Below are 21,728 nucleotides of genomic sequence, written 5' to 3'. Positions count from 1 at the left end.
GGCCACTGTGCTCTGAAATGCTTACAGTGAGGAATAAAAAGTCCAAGAGGTCATTTCCCAGTGGCCTGAACCCAGGAGGAAAGAGGCCCAGGATTGCAGGGAGTGTGGGTGTGCTTGTACATGCCGGGTGTACCCCCCCAACACACACATACCCCAGTGTGTACAGACACACACCCCAATGTGTACACACAGCAGTGGCACAGAGAAGCCATGTCGCTCCTCCTCTTAGAAGGTCAGACTGCCCGTGGAATCTGATGATCAGGGTTTTCCTGCCCTTACGAGGCTGCCCGGCACAGAAGCTTTCTGCATGGGTGATGGAGTTCCCGAGAAGATCCTGCCTTGGGTCTTTGTGCAACCTCTGTGTTGATTTGGGACTAGAGACCAGGGCTGGGCTCTGCCTGGAAGGGCCACCGGTCCCTTGGAGGCAGGCAGTGGGTCTCCCAGGGTTTTCTGGTCCCTGGAAGTGTCTCCTTGCAGTGGACGCCTGGACTCTACCACATGGGTTAGCTGCTGACTCAGATTTGATCTCTTTTGAGCCCAGACATAAGCTGCTCATATAAAGCCTAATTCTAACCCTGAATCATCCCACAGACCTTTCAGCGATTGCCCGGGACTATTGTCACCACGGTGGTCTGTCAACTAAATCCACTGTCATTATACTCACAACAGTTAGATTTCCAGAGCCCCAAACGCACATACACCAGATTTTTTTTAAGTGGCCTTGTCAGTAATACGGATTATATTTTCAGTTTCGACTGAAACTCGTATTTGTACACATTTAATGTCTTTTCAACTCAGCCTGTTCCTTGAGCATCTGGCCAGAGTAGAATAATTATTACTCATACTCAGTTTCTAAATTATATAATAATGCCCTTTTCTGGAATTTGCCATATAGATACCACACTTCCTAAGAAAACTCATTTGAAAGACCCATTTTAAACTCAGATATTGGTGCAGTGAAATAAGCACAGAGTTTGGAGCCGGAAAGACCAGAGATCTCATGTTGCCTCTGCTCTTACTGGCTGTGTGGCCTCAACAGGTTCGTAGTAGACACGCCAGACACATGTGAAATTAACAAGTGAATGAAATTCGGGTTTTTATGATGAAAATCAGTAGTGATTTTATTTACCCGACAGGAATTTACTTTGGGGGAAATCTTTTCCAAGTGCCTCTGTTCTGGAAAGGAAGGACTATATTCTCCTACGTTCTTGGAGAAATGAAATTGTATTGCGTAAGGTTATGGTTTCGAATCTGTGCATTGAATCTGTGCTTTGAAGTGTGTGTGTATGTCCTAGAAGCCAGTCGTGTACCCCACTCTGATTCCTTCTCCCCTCGTGCTGTCACACTTCTGCAGGAGCTGACAGGCAAACTGCCTGTGGAGTATCCCCTGGATCCAGGAGAGGAACCACCCATTGTTCGAAGAAGAATCGGGACAGCCTTCAAACTGGACGAGCAGAAAATCCTGCCCAAAGGAGAGGTACGTGCTTCTCTCTGTGGCTGGATTCTCTTACACCCGCCTCACTTTCCCGTTTGTGAGGGTGCCTCGGTATTCTATTAAGGATGTTTCCGTTCTACCGGATGCCATTTCCTCTTTCCTCCTGAGTTGCTCTCCTTTTACCTTTTCTTAAGTTAGCTGCTTGGTCAGTATGTGGCTCCCATTGGTTGGATTGGCCACCTTGCGCTAATCTGTAAGCATTTTGATTTCTGTGGAGGCTGTGTGTCTAAGTCAACAGGCCTGTCGCAAGCAGCAAAGTTAATGGGAGAATAGTCCGTAACACTCATGTGTTCTCCCAGCTCTTTGTCACTGAGAGCCAAGCATACTGTCTGATCTATGACAGAAAACGACCAAAAAAGAAAGAACACTGAGGGCACGCCAGCAGGTGCAGCGATGCCGCTGGCCGGGGAAAGACAGTCGGGCCTGCCCTCGGTGGTCCTAACTCCACCCGGCTGCTAAAATCACTGCCCGAGCGTGAGCAAGACACTGCGCCTTCCCAAAGCACCCCTCACTTGACCCTCTTTGGACTAAACCTCGGCGGGGGCTGGGACTGGAGAGTTCAGATCTGGGGGCAGGGGAGCCTTGGGTCTCCAGCTGGTTAATAAGTGATCCAGTCTCAAACCAAGAGAAATTCAAGGCCAGGCACACCTCAGGCCCCAGGGGCACGTCCAGGAAATGTCTTTCCAAATTTATTCCGAATACAGTTACTCATTACAATGCTATTGAGCAGAGGACTTAAAAGGGCAGGAATCGAAGCCAGTGGAGACAGGAGTTCTGTGCGTATTTAGTCTTTTTACAAAGCGAGGGGAACCGACGTTCTCGCGTGACACGTGCAGTGGGCGAGCATGGGGCTGAGTTGAGAGGGGAACGCACGCGCCCTGGAGACAGTGGGAGGGGTGGCTCGGTCTCCTGAGATCTGTGGTAGCAGGGCCCCGTCCCCGGGTGCTGGGAGTACTGGTGGATGCGCCAGAATGCCTCACCCAGCTCTGGAGGCACTTTTCCTCTTCTGTAAAATGAAGTTCGGAACCCTCATTTCTCTGACTGTCGCTGGGATTAAGAGAGCCAGTGCACGGAAAATACTCAACTCGGCGCTGACACCTGCTGGATGCTCAGTAAACAGGAGGAGGTGTCGGAGAAGGTGTGCCGGGCTGGGGCTGGGCCTGGGACTTTACCGGGGTCAGAACTGGGGTGCAGGCCGGTGGGACTTAGGAAACCCTCTGGTGGAGTATTTTTCAAACCCAGCTGTCATCCGAATTGCCTGGAAACTTCCAGTCCTCTTGTGCTGGGCAGACACCTGCACTAAAGGATCCGGGGGAGACCCCCCCATGTATGAGCGCCACCCACCTGCACCCCGTTGTTCTTCCCAAGGTCCCATCACACCTACTCGTGGTGCCTCCTTCACACTTTCCAGTAAAAGATGACTTAGGCTCCCTGAGAATCCCACTGCATCCCTGCCTCCTCACCTGCCTCTGCAGACATCGCTGGGAAATGCCTGTTTCTCCTGGGAATGCCCTTGACGTCCTTGTTCACACGGCGGGCAGCCATCTGCACACATGGGCTGCCGGCCTCGTCCTGGGCTCCGTTTAAGTAGCAAGAGTTTGTCCTGGGCTCCCACAAAACTCCGGGTCGGTGTCTTGGGCCAGGGCTGCCCTGACAGCCCGCGAGCAGCTGCGAGGCTTTGTCCTTGGTGACTTGTCTGTCTCAAGGCCACGGGCAGGAGTCCACCTCGTCACTCTTCTCCCGGGAAGAAACGCAGCGGGCATTTGCAGGAACTGGGGAGTTTATTAGACCCGTAATGTTAATAATAGTTCCTTTAATCCTCACCTTCCCCTCTCACCCCTGGGCCCCCTCCCTTCGGTGCTCAGGAGGAGGTGAAGTCCAGCTCAGAGTTGTGTGCCTGATGGAGGCACCCAGCCTGGCACGTGGGGCTGAGAGGCGAGGCTCTCGTATCGGCCTTTAATTCGGAAGGTCTCTTGTGGCTCCAGCAAACTTGGTGACCTGCTCCTCCACGGTTAAATCCGTTCCTTTCGGGCTTTAGCCAGACCGGGGATCCCCCCAGAGCAAGATGCGTGCTTGGGCTCCCCTGGCCTCGCTGGTCGGCGTTTGAAAAAGGCACCAGCTGAGCCGCAGAGAAGCCACAGCTAGTACGCTGGCCCTGCTTTCATCCTTTGGGTCCACCGGGCATCTTCTGGCAGCCACAGCTGCATTTCTGCCGGGTCCGAAACTCCCTTTGAGGGAACATTCATCCATCTGGTCCTTTCAGCCAAAGTGAGGGGTAGAGAGGAGGGAGGGAGGGAGGGAGGGAGGGAGGCACACAGGAGAGGAAGGAGTGCCCAAGAGTGGTCCAGGAGGCAGGGGACCCGGCTCCACCACCGGCCGTCCACACTTGGGGCGCGGCCGCTGGTCACCCAGTGGAAGTTTTACGTAGAGGCAGGTGTGAGCAGACAGCCGGAGCTTGCGGAAAGAGCTTTCAGAGGAGGCGTGAGTGAGTGCAGGTAAGGCCCAGCGTGCAGGGCTCAAAATGCAAGAGGCAGAGGGCGTGTGTGCAGGGGGGGCACCCATGGGAGCCCCCTGGTAGCAAACCCCCAGTAAAGCACGACAGAGGCCACTCTGAAAATAGCGCTGCCCCCTCTGCCCCAAATGGGAAGGAAACACCAACCCAGTGGGCTCTGGATCTCCAGGAAGGCTGGGTCTTTGAGAGCCTTGCTGGAGACCTTGGAAATGAACCCCAGTGACCCCCAGGCCTGCAACAAGGAAGCTTCTCAGGGACGGTGTGTGTCTCCAGGATGGAACAGGGGCCAAGGGTCTCAAAAGTGGGCGTGTCCAGGGCCCTGGCTGCCGCGGACGGGAGGAGGGGGCGCTGCGGGGCGGGGCCGGGTTGGCGTGGGTGCCGAGGCTGCTGCTTCCTGTACGCGTGTCTCCAGGGACGGAGGCTCGCTGGCCTGGCGCGGGCGCAGGAGGACGGGTGTCACCCGCTCGGCATCCCCCTACGTGTGGTCTCCTTCTCACAGGAGGCCGAGCTGGAGCGCCTGGAGCGGGAGTTTGCCATTCAGTCCCAGATTACGGAGGCTGCCCGCCGCCTGGCCAGTGACCCTAACGTCAGCAAGAAACTGAAGAAGCAGAGGAAGACCTCTTACCTGAATGCACTGAAGAAGCTGCAGGAGATTGAAAGCGCAATCAACGAGAACCGCGTCAAGTCTGGGAAGAAACCCACCCAGCGGGCCTCGCTGATCATCGAAGGTCAGTGCCAAGGCCACTCCCCACTGTGGGCGCCGCCCTCCCCCACCGACCCTCAGAGGACTGGGTCTTCGTCCAAGGCATGAACCGAAAGCCCAGCCTCCTGAGCGACCTGGCAAGCTGCTTAACTACTTTGTGCCTTAATCTTTCCATCCATAAAATGAAACTAGAGAGACCTGAGCACAACGAGAGCAATAACATGCAGTCAGAGCCAGAGATGAAAGGGGTTTACACCAATCAAATGGTCATTGTCCCTCCTGATGGCCTCTTGGGAGAACGCTCCTCTCAGCCCTCACGGGGGGCTGAGCCCGCGGCCAGCCCAGGCTCCAGCGTCCTCAGAGACCTGGTCACCCTACCCAGGTCTGGAAGGAAAGCCGGGTGGCTCAGGCACCCTGAGGCCGGCATCCCCGCAGCCCTCCTCTGTCTCCAGGGGCTCCTGTCCCAGTGCTTAAGCTAGGGAGGACCGGACTGCCCCCCTCTGGTGGTCTAGAGCCCCAAACTCTGATCAGGAGGGGTTAGGAGTGGGTGGGGATTATATTCAGTGAACACGAGTAGGAAATACCCTAGAATTCACCACCAACCGTCAAGTCTCTCCAACTATTATGATCCTTTTTTTTTTTTTTTTTTAAGTCAGCAAATTCTTTTTCTTTTAATAGAAGTATAGTTGTGTTGTATCACGCTGTGTTAGTTTCAGGTGTACAGCAAAGTGATTCACAAAAGAATAGATACGTGTATTCTTTTTCAGATGCTTATAGGTTATTACAGGATAATTTAACATAGTTCCCTGAATACAGCTTATTGTTTACCAAATTCTTTAAAATATCTATCAAGTCTTCTTTCATAGTTTATACACATTTAAAATATTTTTGCTCCAGGAAGACAGAAAGTAGAAGAGAGGTTACAAGGGGGCACTGGGAGAGGGGAACAGGGAGTTACTGCTTCATGGGGACAGAGTTTCAGTTTGGGAAGATGACAGAAGTCCTGGAGGTGGATGGAGGTGACAGCTGCACAACGATGCACTTACTGCCCCTGAACTGTACAGTAAAAATGGCTAAAATGGTCAATTTTACATTATGCCTATTTTACCACCATTACATATATTGATATATTTTGCTGCAACCTAAAAATGTGGGCATCCTGGGGGAGGGATGATTTACTGTTGACTCCAAGATGCTAGTCAAGGCTGTGTCTCCTAATTGTTCATAGTTCATCAAGTGATATGAATAAAGCGAATTCCTAGTTCAAAGTGAGAGAGATCATAAAGAAAAATCCTTTTGCTCTAGGTAATTTGGAATAACTATCCTTCCCCACCTCGTCCCTTTGTCACTGGCCAAGACTTTGTCACTTTCCCTAACAGAGCTGTATTCAGCCAGCCCTCCTCTGTCTAATGCCTCTTGGGACCTCCTTCTGCCCCCTTGAAGGGACTTAGGGGGTCCCAGCACTATGGAAACATCAGCAAGGCTGACAGAGCCTGGGAAGGGCACCGGAGGGACGGACGTCCTGCTGGTCGACCACAGAAGAGCGTGGTTTGCCGGCCTGCCCAGTGAGGGCCATTCGGTGAGGACGGCCAGCAGAGTCTGTTTGTAAATCGCTATCTGACCAGCTTGGTCCCATCTATGCCCGTAGCCGTTCGTTTTTAACCGCTCAAGGATGTACCTTCTCCATTTTGCTGCCTCCTTGAAATAACGTTTCATCACACGACGAGCCCACTTCAATTAGAGGAGTGATTCATGTTCTTCTTCCTCGCCTTAGCCTGGTTTGTTATTTGAAGAGAGAAAACATTAAGCTTGGAATCTAAAGACCTGGGACCTTTTGCTAACTTAGCCAGGAGAGCAGCGTAGCCTCAGACAAACCACTCCCCCCTAGACGTCCCTCAGTTTCCCCAGATGTTAAAGGGGGAGGATCATCTTTCTGTCTCCCTCTGGGTGTGTTCTCATGGTTAATTGAATAGTGTCTATGAAAATAAGCTTTGGAGAGAGAAGCCGTATTTATTTAGAAGCTTGTTTTGTCTGCTAATGACTCAAGAAGTTTATTGAGAAGCCATTTACTGCCATATGAGCCAAACCAAGCTCCTCGCCCTAGTTTCACTTGTGTAGAACAAACGGCAGTTCACTTCCTTGGGTTGAGTCAGAACACGCCCTGAGCTGGGACGATGATGTGGCTTGGCCAGGCCAGGTGGCCTTTATATTGGATATTAAACTGCTGAGCATTGTTTTTGCCAATGAAACAAAGACCGGGCACATTGCAGTGTCAGGGATGGGGGGTGAGTCATGACCCACCACAGGGACTGTCAAAAGAAATGCCCAACAGCATTTTGATTGTGTTTCATGGGTTGTTTTCTGATAGAGGAGGGTATGGGGTGGTGGGAAACCCACTTTTTTTCACAGATAGGGCTTTGTCTAAGGGATGTGCTCACCTCATAGACTTTTGCTTTTTGTCTTCTCAGATGGAAATATTGCCAGTGAAGACAGTTCCCTGTCAGATGCCCTTGTTCTAGAAGATGGTAGGTTGTCTGTTTCCTGCTTGAGAACTCGGAACTGGGATTAAGCTGTGTGTAGTCTGGGACAGCCCAGTGGGAAAGCCAGGAGCCAGACCAACATGGCGCCGGGTTCCCTGTGATTCTTTCATTTCTCATTGGTCATCTGTTTGAGAGTGGGTGGGAGCTACAGAAACACACGTCTATTGGAATTTTATTATGTTCTGTGGCCCGGAGGTAAGATTTAAGGTGATCGTGAATGGTGTTCTACTTTTTTAGTTGCCAAAACCACATTTTTATCTGAACAGACAATTTAAATACCACGCATAGTTTCCTTTGGAGTATTTATAATTTCTGGAGGAAAGAGGTGGCCATTGGTTTGGGTCACAAAGATTGAAACCTGCTAGCAGAGCCTGGGGGTAGCCAGAAGCAAACAAGCCTCTGCACCTTCCTGAGAAATAGTGAAAGTGAAGGGGAGATGTCCCTTTAGACTCCTGGTCAGGCCTAGGAAACTGTCTTCTTCTTTCCCATTGACCTTTAAAAACCTAGTGATTCTCAGAATCTTTTCCTGGGAGATTCTTACAAAAACAGAAGTGACCCATCCCCTCCCCCCAGCCCATCACCACCACCACCACCACCACACATCGGGGAAGAAGGGATGCCAAACCCAGAAGCATCTCTGAGAAGGTTCCCATGGATTTAAACCCAACCTGGGGAGGTCAAGGCGTTAATGACGTGGAAATCTATTAAGTGGCAGTTACTTTTTTTTTTTAATTAAGTAATTAATTAATTTTATTTATTTTTGGCTGAGTTGGGTCTTCGTTGCTGCACAGGCTTTCTCTAGTTGTGGCAAGCCACGGCTACTCTTTGTTTCGGTGCGCGGACTTCTCATTGCGGTGGCTTCTCTTGTTGCGGAGCACAGGCTCTAGGCACGCGGGCTTCGGTAGTTGCAGCATGCAGGCTCAGTAGTTGTGGCTCGCGGGCTCTAGAGCGCAGGCTCAGTAGTTGTGGTGCACGGGCTTAATTGCTCTGCGGCATATGGGATCTTCCCGGACCAGGGCTCGAACCCGTGTCCCCTGCATTGGCAGGCGGATTCTTAATCACTGTGCCACCAGGGAAGTCCTGTGGCAGTTACTTTTTTTGCGCTTTAGGGAAACCTCAGGCGGGCAGTGGTAAGTGGCGATTCAGACAGAAAACATGAAAGATCTGCGTGGCTCCTAGCCATAATGATAACCGCAAGGATAATAATCACTGACATTGATGTGGGGAAAGGCTGGCGGCTTATTTACCCAGTTGTCTTGGCCCTGCTCTTTGCCATCAGATTGTCATATTTTAATTCATTACACTGGTGGGAGGAAAGGACAGGCCTGCAGGGGAGCAGGGGGCGTGATTTGAATATCAGAGATCCAGCCTGTGGCCTCTGTGCACTCCAGTCTCTGCAGGGGAGGAAACGGGAACGTTTGAGGGAGACTCCTCTGTGACGGGGCAGGTATAGATTGTCATTAGCTGATGTTGATGCAGCGCCTGTGATCAGTTTCCTCCCCATGTGTCAGACCCCGGACCTCCCAAGGGGCATTACTGCTTCACGTGGGCCGCCAGTCCCATCACAGGCTTGCTCCTGCCAGGGGCTCTTTCCTTACTGATCTGAGGGTAAAAGAGTGAAATTGTAGCACGTGCCCGCTGACGGCTGATGTCTGGGCGGAGGTGGGGTAGGGTGGCGGCGTCCGGGGGGTGGGCGGGAAGGATGGCCCTTGCTCACTTCCTCTCTTTCCTCTTCGTGCAGAAGACTCTCAGGTCACCAGCACACTGTCCCCCTTACAGTCCCCTCACAAAGGGCTCCCTCCTCGGCCACCGTCGCACAACCGGCCGCCCCCTCCCCAGTCCCTGGAGGGACTCAGGCAGATGCACTATCACCGCAACGACTATGACAAGTCGCCCATAAAGCCCAAAATGTGGAGCGAGTCCTCCTTAGATGAGCCTTACGAGAAGGTCAAGAAGCGTTCCTCCCACGGTCACTCCAGGTGAGCTGGGCCGGGAAGGCCACACGAGGTCACTGTCCACGCTTGGGCAGACTCCCAGGGCTGTCCTAAGTAGCATCCGCAAGTCACCCATCCCCACGGCCCTGGGTGCGCCGCCCTGGGGCTGCCTTTCAGCAGGGCTGCGCCACAGCGCCCTCTGCTGCTGACCTGCTCGAGGTGCAGATTCGTCCTTCCCAGGGAAATGGGGGTCTGGGCTCCCAATCCACGTGTTGGCCCCTGGCTTGAATGTCGTTAAATTCCCTGGGAATTAATTAATTAGGAAATCTTAGGCAGCAGTACTCTGAAATGGCAAATGAGAGAGCCCACTCGTTAAAAATCCCATAGTGGCTCAGAACCCTGAACTATCAGCCGAGAGAATTCTGGAGCCAAACAGCTGTAATCTTAGCTGTGTATCAGCAGCTCGTTACTCAGCTGATGTGGGAGAGAGGGGTTTGGGAAGGCGTTTCTGGACTGCTGCTCTGTTTTTCTCCTTTCCTTTCATTATGTCCTGTAAAGCTCCCAGTGGGTACCCAGACAGGTAAATATCTGTCTCTTAGAAACTGTGGCTCAGGGCAGGGGCTTCGCAGAACAGTCACACTGCCTGTCCCGGAGAAGGCTGGTGAGGGTCTTCATCGCACGTTGCCCTGGGTGTCAGGGATAAGGGCTCACCCACTTCTGGGGGAGTCCCGGGCAAGCTTCCCCGACACCGAGATTGAAGGCCCAAGGCCATACATAGTCAGCGACCTGGGAGAAGGTGCAGCTCTGTCTGGCGGTGACCAGCATGGCCTCCTCTGCTTTGCAGTAGCCACAAGCGCTTCCCCAGCACGGGGAGCTGCACTGAAGCGGGCGGGGGAGGCAGCTCCCTGCAGACCAGCCCCATCCGCAGCCTCCCGCCCTGGAACTCGCAGTGCAGCATGCCGTCCACACCCGACCTCCGAGTCCGGAGTCCCCACTACGTGCATTCCACGAGGTGAGTCCATCCATCTCCCTCCCTAGACCAGACCTGCCTTTGTAGAATCTGGCATTGCTGGACCCACGCTGGCCCAGATAAGCCGTGAGCTGGAGTCAGGACTGAACCAGCGAGGTAGGTTCTTCTTTAAGGGAAGCAGAATCAAGAACTGAGCTGGCAGCCGGAAGCCCGTGGGAGCCAAGAGACACATTATATCCCACTGTCCACGCCCAGTGGGTAGTTGGTCGGGAGTTGGTCGGATAATCCCCTGAAGACAGTGGGCATGGAAGGAGCTTTCCTAAGCCACAAAAGTGGAGGCCGGAACGGCTACCCAGGTTAGCAGGGAAGAGCACCGGGACCAGACAACCTTGCCCTGGTGGGGTGGTCTTTACTGGACAGTCCTCACGTATCTTTCTACTGGACAGTCCTCATGTATCCTGGACTTCCTTTAATGCCCCAAGGTGTAAATTCATTCAAGAGCAAAAGGAACAGGCAAACGTGTGAGGCTTCAGTGAATCACACCTTCCTTTCCTAAAAAGAGGCAAAACCAAAGCCATCACTCCATTTTCTCTAAAACTAAGTCCATAGGGACCGTAGCTCGAAGGACAGATGGTGTGATATTCTGTAAGTGGTGAACCATTTATGTAGGGTACGATTGAGCTCTCCAGGCAAGAGTCTCTTGTCCATTCATTCTCATTCACTCATTCATGCAACAGATATTTATCAAGTGCCTATATGTACCAGGTACTATTCTTGGGCATAGAGCCGTGGACAAAACAGACCACGCTGTGCACTCATCAGACTGACGTTTTAGTAGGAAGAGAGTCACAGTAAAGAAATAAGTCAGTGGTGACAAGTACTGAGAAGAAAAATGAACAGGGCAAGTGAGTGAAGAGAGAGACCATTTAAAGCAGAGCATTGGAGAAGGCTTCTCTAATAGGGTGACATTTGAGCAGAGACCTGGATGGAGGTGGGTAGCAAGCTCTAAGGATATTCAGGGAACAGCAGGGTCAAGGCCCCAGACACAGGCCTGCACTCAGCATGTTCCAGGAGGCCGGTGTGGCCAGAACAAAGTGATGGAGTGGGGTGGGGCCAGAGAGGAAACTGAGGCCCGAGTCAAGGAGGGCCACACAGTGGGGACTTCGCAGTCTACCCTGAGTGACAGTCAGCCCTGGGAATCGCCTCTTCCTGTACTTGGTCAGCCCAGCCGTGGTGAATTTCTGTGCAGTCCTTGTACTCTGCCCCCCCCCCATAGTGATGGATATTTCTCGTGGGGCTCCAATAAGCAGAATGGATTGTAAACAAAGAAGTGGTAAGTATTTGCAGCCGTCATTTTTAAGGGTTCCATGTGCCACCAACCCTCCGTTTTAGACAAGTGTTCATGGGGGAATGGAGATCTGTCCAGTACTCACAATAGTACTGGGTGGAACCATATGATTGCTTCTGCTGGGCTGTTTCTTGACCTACAAAAATGGGCATTTCATCTGGCTTAACATAATACCAGAACGGGGATGATCTTGGTTCGCTGGTGTCTATAGAATCTCTTTCCACCTTTAAAAAAAAAAAAAAAAAAAGACCTGGCTATTGGCATACTTTTTTCAGAAGCCCTTACGTGGGCACTTTGTCCCCATCGCCCATTCGGAATCGAAAATCACGGCGGGGATCAGCGTCCCCTTCCGGCCCGGTCTTCACCTGGGAGGGATGGGAAACACCTAGATCCCCAGGGTCCCCGCCCTTAGACGCGCTCTCCTAGATGCGCGTTTGCGGGAGGCTCTGGGCCCTGCGGCGTCGCGCTCTTTCCGAGCCCGACGACCGGAGCATCGCCGAGCCGCCAGCCCCTCCCCCGGGCGCCCCCGACCCAGCGCGCCGTGGTCTCCCCGCAGGTCGGTGGACCTCAGCCCCACGCGGTTGCACAGCCTCGCCCTGCACTTCCGGCACCGGAGCTCCAGCTTGGAGTCCCAGGGCAAGCTCCTGGGCTCGGAGAACGACACGGGGAGCCCCGACTTCTACACGCCGCGCACGCGCAGCAGTAACGGCTCGGATCCCATGGACGACTGCTCGTCGTGCACCAGCCACTCGAGCTCGGAGCACTACTACCCGGCGCAGATGAACGCCAACTACTCCACGCTGGCCGAGGACTCGCCGTCCAAGGCGCGCGCGCGGCAGCGGCAGCGGGCGGCGGGCGCGCTGGGCGCGGCGAACTCGGGCAGCATGCCCAACCTGGCGGCGCGCGGCGGCGGCGGCGGCGGCGGCGGCGGCGGCCACGGCCACGGCCACGGCCACGGCCACGGCGTCTACCTGCACAGCCAGAGCCAGCCCAGCTCGCAGTACCGCATCAAGGAGTACCCGCTGTACGTGGAGGGCGGCGCCACGCCCGTGGTGGTGCGCAGCCTGGAGAGCGACCAGGAGGGCCACTACAGCGTCAAGGCGCAGTTCAAGACCTCCAACTCGTACACGGCCGGCGGCCTGTTCCGGGAGAGCTGGCGCGGCACCGACGAGGGCGACGCGGGCCGCCTGACGCCCTCGCGCTCGCAGATCCTGCGGACTCCGTCGCTGGGCCGCGACGGCGGCACCCACGACAAGGGCGCGGGCCGCGCCGCCGTCTCGGACGAGCTGCGCCAGTGGTACCAGCGCTCGAGCGCCTCGCACAAGGAGCACAGCCGCCTGTCGCACGCCAGCTCCGCCTCCTCGGACAGCGGCTCCCAGTACAGCGCCTCCTCCCAGAGCACCTTCGTGGCGCACAGCAGGGTCACCAGGATGCCCCAGATGTGCAAGGCCACGTCAGGTGAGGGGGGGGGGGCGGTCGGCGCGGCGCGCACCTGGTGGGTCTGGAGGTGAACTGGTGGGGATTGAAGGTGTTCTTAGAGCAGGCAGGAAGGAGAGACGGTTAATTCTAGAAACCTAGCTGTCAGATGTGTGAGACCTTCCTTCCCCTCCTTCCTCACCCCTCCCACTCTAGCCTAGGTTTTGCCGAGTGAGGAAGACCTGGGCAGGGGTGGGGCAGCGCATCCTAAACCCCAGCCCAGCCCAGCGGGGTGCAAACCATCCCTGCAGCCACTTGTCCTTGTAAGGACGGAGATCCAAGCAGGGGTGAAGTCCGTGCCTTTCAGGGTTTATCCAAAGGTGCGCCTTTACCCTGGTGAAGGGGGCGACAGTAGTAGGTGAGAGACAGCAGTGGGTTAGAGACCTGAGCGGTACCCTTGCAGGGGAGAGGAACACTTGAAGCCCTGAGATTTGGCCAGTGTCTCCCCCAGGTGGCGCAGACCGGCTGCAGAATGAAGTGGCGAGCTCTGCCTGTGACTTGCCCTGGTGACTTCACGGAAAACTCGAGACTGCTACTCGAGATCCCGTTTCAATGATGTTATGTTCTGACCAAAGTAATTTTTGTAAAGTGCTTCTGATGCCCCGTTGTTACATCTTAAAGTTTTCATCATCAGAGGAAGGGTTACCGCATATGCTTGTACTCAGGGCATCGAGCAGTACCGAATCAAGTGAAAAATGGAAGAAACCGTTCTCTCCCTTAAGTTAATCCCCTTCCCACTCCTTCTCCAAGAAAGAATAACGATGATTAAAAAAAAAAAACAGTGTTTGTCCAGCAGTCTCCACGTCCCTGCGGGGTTTTCAGCGCCAGCAGACGCTAACTCATTTATGTATCTTAGCGCCCACAAAGAGGGGAGATTGTGCGGTGATGAGAGACTTGATCGGAGCGCCTTTCTAGTTGGTAGATGGGATGCTGCCCGATCATGAATCGCCTGATAAAAGCCAATTACAAAAAGACCGCATCACACTGACTGTAGGAAAGAAAGTGGGAGAGGATTTTGAGACATAATGAAAAATGATTTTTCAAGTATCAGAATAAAATAAGAGCAGCAAATGAAAGGAAGTGCAAGTCAGGATTTGACTTGTGACTGGAAAGAAGGCTAAGGGCAGGCAAAAATCCAGGGAAGGGAGAGTGATCTTATAGACAGAAACTGGGGGGAGGGGGTTCCTCTTTGGGGGACTGAAGGAGATTCTTGGGGCCTGGGGAGAACCGGGCGAAAAGGAAGGACCGGCCGGCTGTCCGGGTGTGCCAGCTCACAGGGCTTCTGCGTCCTCTCCCCCGATTCCCAGTGACTCGTTTATTATGGCGTTTATTATGTCATTGCCAAATGACAAGTTGCAGAGACAGGAATAAATATGGTTCAGGCAAGGGTGAGAGAACCGTGGACTTCAAGGCCCGAGAACCTTCTCCAGATTCCTCTGTCATCTGTTAAAATCAGCCCAGTGAATTATGCCATCAACTTCCTAGGAGGATTTTTGAGAATAATGAATGAATATATTATGTATATCATTTAAAGACCATGGTCCCCTGTAACCCTATTAGGAGAAGCTGAGGTTGGACAGGTCAGGAGTATTTATGTTCTGTCGAAACTGTAGCACTTGTCTAGTAGATTTGCTTTACCTAAAGAGATTCAGTAAATCTTTTGGAACATATTTTAGACTAAGCATCCTAATGAAAAAGATTGCATTCCCAAGGAAGCAGAGGGATGCATTTAAGTAGGATTTACTTCCTACTGAGTTTTCCCAACTAAAAAATCTTGCCCACATCAGTAAGCTCCGAGTAGTCAGATTTGGATGAGCTTTGAAAAGCCCTGCCCCATTTGAAGGGTCCTAACGTGGTAAATTATAAGCCTGAAACGGCAGAGACAACAAGCTCAGAGAACCTTTCTGGAGGTTTTCTGTTCGTAATAAAGAACAGCTTTAACATTGGGGCCGTATCTGGAAACGCCGTGTCCAGAGAAACAGGTCCTCCCTGTGCCAGGCCAGGCAAGGTCCCCCTCCGAGGACAGTGGGGGCTGTCGCCATCCCTGTGGCCACTTGCCAGTGGCAAAGCGGGGACCTAGGACCCCAAGCGAGCTTGACTCAGAATGGAGCTGCACGGCTGGGGGGAGAAAACATCATTGGCCAAACGTGGGGAGAGGAGAGGGGTGGACGTTTTCCCACGGGGACCCTGCCACGGGGTCACAGGCAGAATCTCTGGAAAGAAGCTCCTTCACTGCCGCGTGTCTGACCTGTGTCTCTTCTGCGCCACCTACACGCAGCTGCCTTACCTCAAAGCCAGAGAAGCTCAACGCCGTCCAGTGAAGTTGGAGCGACGCCCCCCGGCAGCCCTCACCACATCCTAACCTGGCGGACTGGGTGAGTTCCCCTTTCAGACCTCTGACCCTCCCTTCCTGGTTTGCAGTGATCCTCCGCGTTCTTCGTCAGTTAGAGCATAGCAGGTATAAGATCCTAGTGACAGAGGGCTTATCGGCAGAAGGGTGAGGTACTGGGAAACCGGGAATGATGTACAGCGCTGGAAACTTCCTCCTCTCCGGAGAAGCCCCAGGCACTGCTGTTACCTTCCACCCCCTCCTTTCCGGCGCTGTCCCTTTATTCGGGTGGATTCTCTCTACTCTCCTTCAAAGTTGGTGATGGTCCCGAAAATGTGGAGGGAGCCGAGTGCGCTTCTTTGGCCAGAATTCCAGACAGCGCTGGGCTTGGGTTGCGATCACCCCAGGCCAGCCAAGGAGAGATTCAAGAACGCACCCACACCCACCCCCGGCCTGAGCCCCAGCCTGCTGCTTTGCATGCTTGGCAGTGTGTCCACTGTCTTGGTGTCAGGATGCTTCTTAAGGAAAAAAAAAGCAGAAGGCTCAGATTCTCTCTCAGTCCCGGCCAAGCCCTTGTTCAGAACCAACAACAAAGGGGGTCGGGTACCTTGAGACCCTAAGAGGTGGCCCACAGTAAAATGATGAAACCAAAACTCAGCTCCTTTTTCAGCTTTAAATGTAGGCAGAGAACACCACATAGAACAGTAAATCTCATGGACACTTAGGATGTTTTCATGTACAGAAGAGTCCGGCAGGTGCACGTGACCTGCTTCCGGCTCCCCTCACCATCCCTGCCTCTTCCGTTGCTCCTAAGACGTGGCCTCTAAGTGGATGGTCCATTCTGTCATTATCCAGTGGCTAAAGGAATAAGAGGTCCCTTTATCCAGCTTTATTCAGGTTCTCGTTTGCTGGGGCATCCGTGGGGATGTCTGGGAAAATTTGACAGCTGTGAGTTACACCAGAGGGAAACTACAGGACCCAAACTGGCTCCACCTTTCAGGCTCTGTTCTTGGCAGACATTTTTTGTTGCTGCATATTTATCTCTAGCGATTTTAAACCGGGCTTTATTCAGCCTTAGTATTTGACAGAAGGGGAGCTCACATTTATTGACTGCTTGCTGTGTACTCAAAGGCTGGAAGCTTCTTCTAACATAGCTGAGCTCATATAATCCTCACTGCAATCTTGCAAGGGAAGTACCCAGATTTTTTTGGTTTTATAGACGAGGCTCAGAGAAAATCAGTGTCTTCCCAATGTCGCACAGCTGGATGGTGCTGGAATTTCAGCCCTGCACTCTGTGAGCCCACACCAAAGCCTCGTCTTTTTCCAAGCCAGTGGTTCTTAAAATGTGGTACCCCAGACCAGCAGCATAAGCATCGCCTGGGGTCTTGTTACAGATGCACTTGTCGGGCCCATCCGTGACCCAGTGAATCAGAAACTCGGGGTGGCGCCCGGCGGCCTGTGTGTTAACGAGCCCTCCAGGGGACTCTGACGCACTCAGGTGTGACGGTCCATCACCGGCCCACCCCGCGCTGCCCCTTACTCTCTCGAATTAACAGACCCTGCGGTCCCGACCGCCGGTGTTCTGTGTCCACTCCCACGGCCTGGTCTGTCTGTAGGGCAGCAGCTACCCCCGTCCTTATTACACACCCTTATAACACTACCTTACGTGCCACCCACACCCCACCTCTAGCTCGTGTGGTCAGGCAGCTGCTGCAGGGCTTAGGGCCCGAGAGTTTCAAGAAGAAAGATAGATAGATGGATTCATAAAAGAATGACAGATCTTCTGTGTATACGGTACCTCCACTGGCCAACCCATCTCACCCCGAATAAGGACCTTCAGATTTCAGGCTGTCTGTCTTTCTGGCTCCTCCAAATTTTCTGGATCACACCCAGTCTCACCTGATCTAAATACATGATTGTTACTTGACTGACAGCAGGCTTTGGAACTTACGAGCTCCCCTCACCTGCCTTTCCCCTGGAGTGGATCTGGGAACATGCCCATGTTTGATCACACACAGCTAGTGAGGATTCGAGACCAATTTGAAACAAAAAGGAATTCTGGTCCTTAAACTTTTATCGGATTGAGTTGAATTATCATTAACGAACAATAACTGTTCTCTGTGATGTGATAAGAAAATAAGAAATGGGTCAAAAGTGCCAAAGCCTGGCTGCCTTCCTAACAAAACTAAAGAGGTCTTTGACGCCCGCGAGGGGGCTGAAAGTTGCGCAAGGCCTGTGTCATGTGTCACCAGCGCTTGGGTGCATAGTCAGCTGGGCTTTGCAATGCATTAATAAGCTACTAATCGTGTCTGTCAGCCCCTCTCTTTAACCTGACCTCTCTTCTCTTCCTTCTGCTTTCCTTTGTTCAGAGAAGCAACAGAAAACTCGCCCATTATGGACGGGTCTGAGTCTCCAACTCACCAAAGTACTGATGAATAGAGGTATCGTAAGGGCATGTTTCGTTCTTACAGCCTTCCCCCTTCACTGCTCACGAGTCTGTGATCTCAGATGTGCTGCACCTGTGTTGCCTTTGCCCGTATGTATCAATTTCCAGAAGGAAACATCTGAGTGGTGTGGAAGCCGTTACTTTCATGTCTTATTTCTAGATACATGTGGAAGTCGATGTTTATATGTATGTTTTTACATCAGGTGTGTGTTTGTTAGATATCCCCACTGCTGCTTCCCAGAAAAGACCACAAAGTATGTTTTAGACTTTCCCAGGCTCTTCGTACATGCAGATACTTGCAGAAGCTTTTACGGGTTTTAGTACTCAATGTTTGTTGAAAAGAACAGCATCGTGCAGTTTATATCTCCAGGCGCCAAGGGCAGACCGAGTTGGTCCAGAGCCACGTGATCACCCACGATTTCATCCCAGTGCGCTTGAGTGACGGCTCTGCACTCTACCAAGCGCCGTAGGGCCCTGCTTTCCAGAACGTGATCCACAGACGAGCACCGTCCTCACCATCACCCAGGAGCTTGTTAGGAGGCAGATTCTTGGACCTACTTAATTCGAATCTGCATTTTAACAGGATCCCTGGGTGAATCAAATGCACGCTGGAATTTGCAAAGCCCTGCTACAGCGGGCATAAAAACATGAACACCTGGTCTGGTTCCTGTCCTCAGGGGGAGACAAGGTATTGAAATTGAGAGCATTTCAAGGGTTAACTAAAAAGGATACTATTCAGAAGTGGCTGAAAAAAAAAAAAAGTGGTAAGTTTATTCAATCAAAAAATGTCTCTTGCAGCACGTACGTATTAAATGCCCTGAGACTTTAAACAAACTGCTAAAAGGTTTCCAAGGGGAGAGGGATCCCTTCCAAGGCCCGGGGTGCGAGGAGGGGGCTCGAAGGGTGGAGGCCAGTTCAAGGGCAAAAGCAGCACAGATGCAGAAACAAGCAGGGGTGTCTGGGGAACAGCAGAGTGTCATTTTGCTGTAGAGAAAGAGTGAGACTTCAGCCTGAAAAGTAGGGTAGGACAAGATCCTGAACCAAAGCGGGGAGACATGGAACAATTTTTACTGCAAGTGCCCTGAGCTGGCAGATGGGGGATTCGGAAAACAGGGGCTGAGCCTTTGAGAGGAAGATGATGGTGTTAAAAAAATTCAACTGAGTATATTTGAAAGAGCTTACGGGCTTTATTTCAGTGATTCATGAACCAGGCAGCAGCCAGTCCGGCAGATAGAAAGGAGCTCTGGGGAGCTGTACAAAACGAAAGACATGCAGGCAGAAAGGAGCAGGAACGAGGAAGTTACACCAGGTGAAAAAGTGGGTTGGCTGTAGCCCACTCGATCTCTGTTAGGGGGCGGCAGGGGTCTGTCGGGCAGACGCCCTCCCTCGTGCTGATTGGCGAGTCCCGATTTGACTGGTTAAAGATTCCTTTCTGGGGGAGCTGAAACTATAACGTCACGTCTCGGTTTGGTGATATGGAACCTAGCCTAAGCGACTTCATTTTGGGTCTGCTGTCTTGTTTTTAACAATTCCCCCCTTTTCATCAGACTCTGAGCCTAATTAAGAGAAGTGATCAAAATTTAAGGCATTAGCGCTACTCCCAGCTATGGCTTTGGAGTTCTTACCGTTTTTTTTGCTGAATCTCTGTGTGGTCTTCACAGGTCACGGCATTGGGTTCACGGTCTTTCAGTCGGTCATTCTCTTTGTTCCTTTTCTGACGTTCTGTTCTGAGGGAGATCATTTGCTTGGTAGCTAGTGGCTGCAAAGCTGCATTTAAAGCTTTTGCGAGAATACAGCACACTACAGCGACTGCCGTGACTATTATAAGCAGGAAAGATCCCGTTGGCTGGTTTGTTGGCCTAAGAAAGTGACTGGTTTGTTCAGTAATCTTGCGTGGCTGAGTCTCACCTTCCCCAGAAGTGTTGATCCAGGTGCAGCAAGTGGTGGTGGTCACAGCACAGACATCTCCTTGTTCAGCTAAAGGATAATCAACCAGAGGCTTCTCTTATTATCAAGAACAACTTTGGCCAGAGAGTCTAGGGATTTTCATTGGGCAGCTGTTGCTTTACCAGCAGATTCTGGAATCTTCAAGAGGTAAGGAGAGATTCGTGGTCACGGCCTCATTTGCATCAGCTCCTGGCCGGCGGAGTTGGGCTGCTCCAAAGGAAGCAGATTTTGAACCACTGAATGCTTCCCGGTAATTCCTGTTTCCGTCTGTGGCTCGGGCCCCAAAAGGTGACAGCCGTAGAGGCCAGTACACCTGAAGGGTCTGTAGACAGCACAGGTGGTTTTATTCTCGTTTCCCTTGCCTTGTGTCCCTTTCTTTGTACAGAGCCTGGATGCAGGGTTCCCCAGGGTGTTAACCAGAGACAAGGAAGCAGATCCCCAGGGTTAGGGAGTGGGACACAACAGAAAGGTGGGCTGGCTGAGGTTGGTCCAGAGAATCAGAGGCATTGGAAATCAGGGAGCAGTTCGTGATGGACAGAACAGCGTAATCCCCGGCATCGTGATAATTCAAACAGTCTTTGAGGTTAGATTTACCCCCCTTTGCAACGGCCTTAGGTATGTGAACCAATGGCATTATCTTTCCAAGCCAGAGCAAAGCAAAAAAGATGGACAGCAAGAAATCATAAAAACCTTCACAGTGTGAGAATTAGGAAAAGGATGGTCCGAGAGGGAAGGAAGAATGGAAAGACATGTTCTTGATCTGACATCTTGGGAGGAGGCAGTCTCTATCTCAATGGTGGCTACTTCTCTTGCTAGTCGGTTTGATTGATTTGAGATCTCCAGCTTTTTTGCACGGGAACAGAAGTCAGGTGGAGCCTTCATCAGTTGTGAAATACGTACCCAAGGTTGGACCCCTTGTGATTTGGCAGCCACGTGGTGGCCGAGAGTTCGTGGTAGGTTCCTTGCTATGAATCTCACTTTTGCAAAAGCATCAGAGTAAAACAATATCTGTAAATGACAAAAGAACTTAAAAATGCCCATTGCTAAAGATCTGATGAGAGTTCATTATAATGGAATTGACAAGGAAATTTGGTTACTTCTGTGATAGACAATATTTTAAGATAATAAGAATTATGACTGATAACATTATACCAAGACATATCAGATTTCTAGGAATGTCACACAATTTCTAGAACACTTAATTATATTAATAATTAAGTGTTATTAAAATACAAATAACCCAAGATGATTTATCATCACTTAGTTGGCAATGCTTCCCATGTAACTGAACAATAAACCTAAGTAGTTTAACATCTCTCATGAGGTAAGAGACAAATCCTTTGAAATCTGATTTAGATAACCATAAGAACATGGGGGGCACAAATGTACTACGGTTTACAAGATACTTGTGTCAATTTGGGCAAGGAGAGTTATGATGAGAGAAAGGTAAAAATAAGGCACTGGGAAACCAGGCTGCAAAAGTTTAACACTGCAGCTGACATCGAAGGGACTTCAGCTGTTGCTTATGATGGCACTAAGGATGATTGATAGAAGAAAAATCGGGTTACAGGAAGGACCAGGGAGTCTCCAACCTTACAGACAGATCGGAGTTTTAAATGACAAATACAGAGTCTGAAAGGTCACCTCCCTTGGCAAAAACACGGGCAACCCAGAGAGAAAACAGATAAGTGGAGGAGTCTAGTTAACTTACCCCATCGTGATTTCCACAGTAAAGAGAACAGTGGCGGAAATCAAGTTAAGTTATACAGGCCTGGCCCGTTGTCTTGGGATAGCTGTCTATGTCTGATGTCGTCTGCTTCTGGTGCCGGGAGATCTTAAGTGTGAGATCACCAGTGGCTTTGCTGGTTCATTCTGGTCCTGTTACTCCTTTCAGGTGGGCCAGATGCCTTCAAGTTTAGCTGTGCAGGAACTGGCGAGCAGTACCAGAAAAGATCCTTTCCAAGGAGCAAAGCAGGAGTCCTTTAGTTGGGGTCTTTTCCAGCGGATGTATTCTCCAGGAAGTAGGCT

The 21,728-nt window shown here is 51.7% G+C and overlaps 1 protein-coding gene and 1 long non-coding RNA gene across 18 annotated transcripts in view; one reads left to right on the top strand and one right to left on the bottom strand.

Moving 5' to 3' along the window:
- FRMD4A (FERM domain containing 4A) overlaps positions 1 to 21,728 on the top strand; it is a 466,908-nt gene that overhangs the window by 435,637 nt on the left and 9,543 nt on the right. For 12 of the 14 annotated variants that reach the window (XM_082452755.1, XM_082452754.1, XM_082452748.1 and 9 more), the window contains 7 exons: positions 1,355 to 1,477; positions 4,507 to 4,735; positions 7,179 to 7,235; positions 8,992 to 9,229; positions 10,029 to 10,196; positions 12,059 to 12,960; positions 15,257 to 15,353. In XM_082452755.1, coding sequence (XP_082308881.1) covers positions 1,355 to 1,477; positions 4,507 to 4,735; positions 7,179 to 7,235; positions 8,992 to 9,229; positions 10,029 to 10,196; positions 12,059 to 12,960; positions 15,257 to 15,353 — 1,814 coding nt within the window. Of the gene's footprint in view, positions 1 to 1,354; positions 1,478 to 4,506; positions 4,736 to 7,178; positions 7,236 to 8,991; positions 9,230 to 10,028; positions 10,197 to 12,058; positions 12,961 to 15,256; positions 15,354 to 17,676; positions 17,844 to 21,728 lie in introns of all 14 variants that reach the window. The other 2 variants (XR_014261317.1, XR_014261318.1) reach the window with 1 other exon arrangement.
- On the bottom strand, positions 18,921 to 21,720 carry LOC309656446. 4 transcript variants are annotated; one of them, XR_014261339.1, is made up of 3 exons: positions 21,412 to 21,720; positions 19,823 to 20,708; positions 18,921 to 19,730 (listed from the first exon to the last, which is right to left on the bottom strand). It is a non-coding gene; the product is annotated as an uncharacterized lncRNA (long non-coding RNA). The 4 variants fall into 4 exon arrangements; XR_014261340.1 differs by having other exon boundaries at positions 18,921 to 20,022; positions 20,391 to 20,708; XR_014261338.1 differs by having other exon boundaries at positions 18,921 to 20,708.

This window comes from Balaenoptera physalus, assembly GCF_965194825.1.
Source record: "Balaenoptera physalus genome assembly, chromosome: 2".
NCBI lineage: Eukaryota > Metazoa > Chordata > Mammalia > Artiodactyla > Balaenopteridae > Balaenoptera > Balaenoptera physalus.
This window is presented reverse-complemented; position numbering and strand designations above follow the sequence as displayed.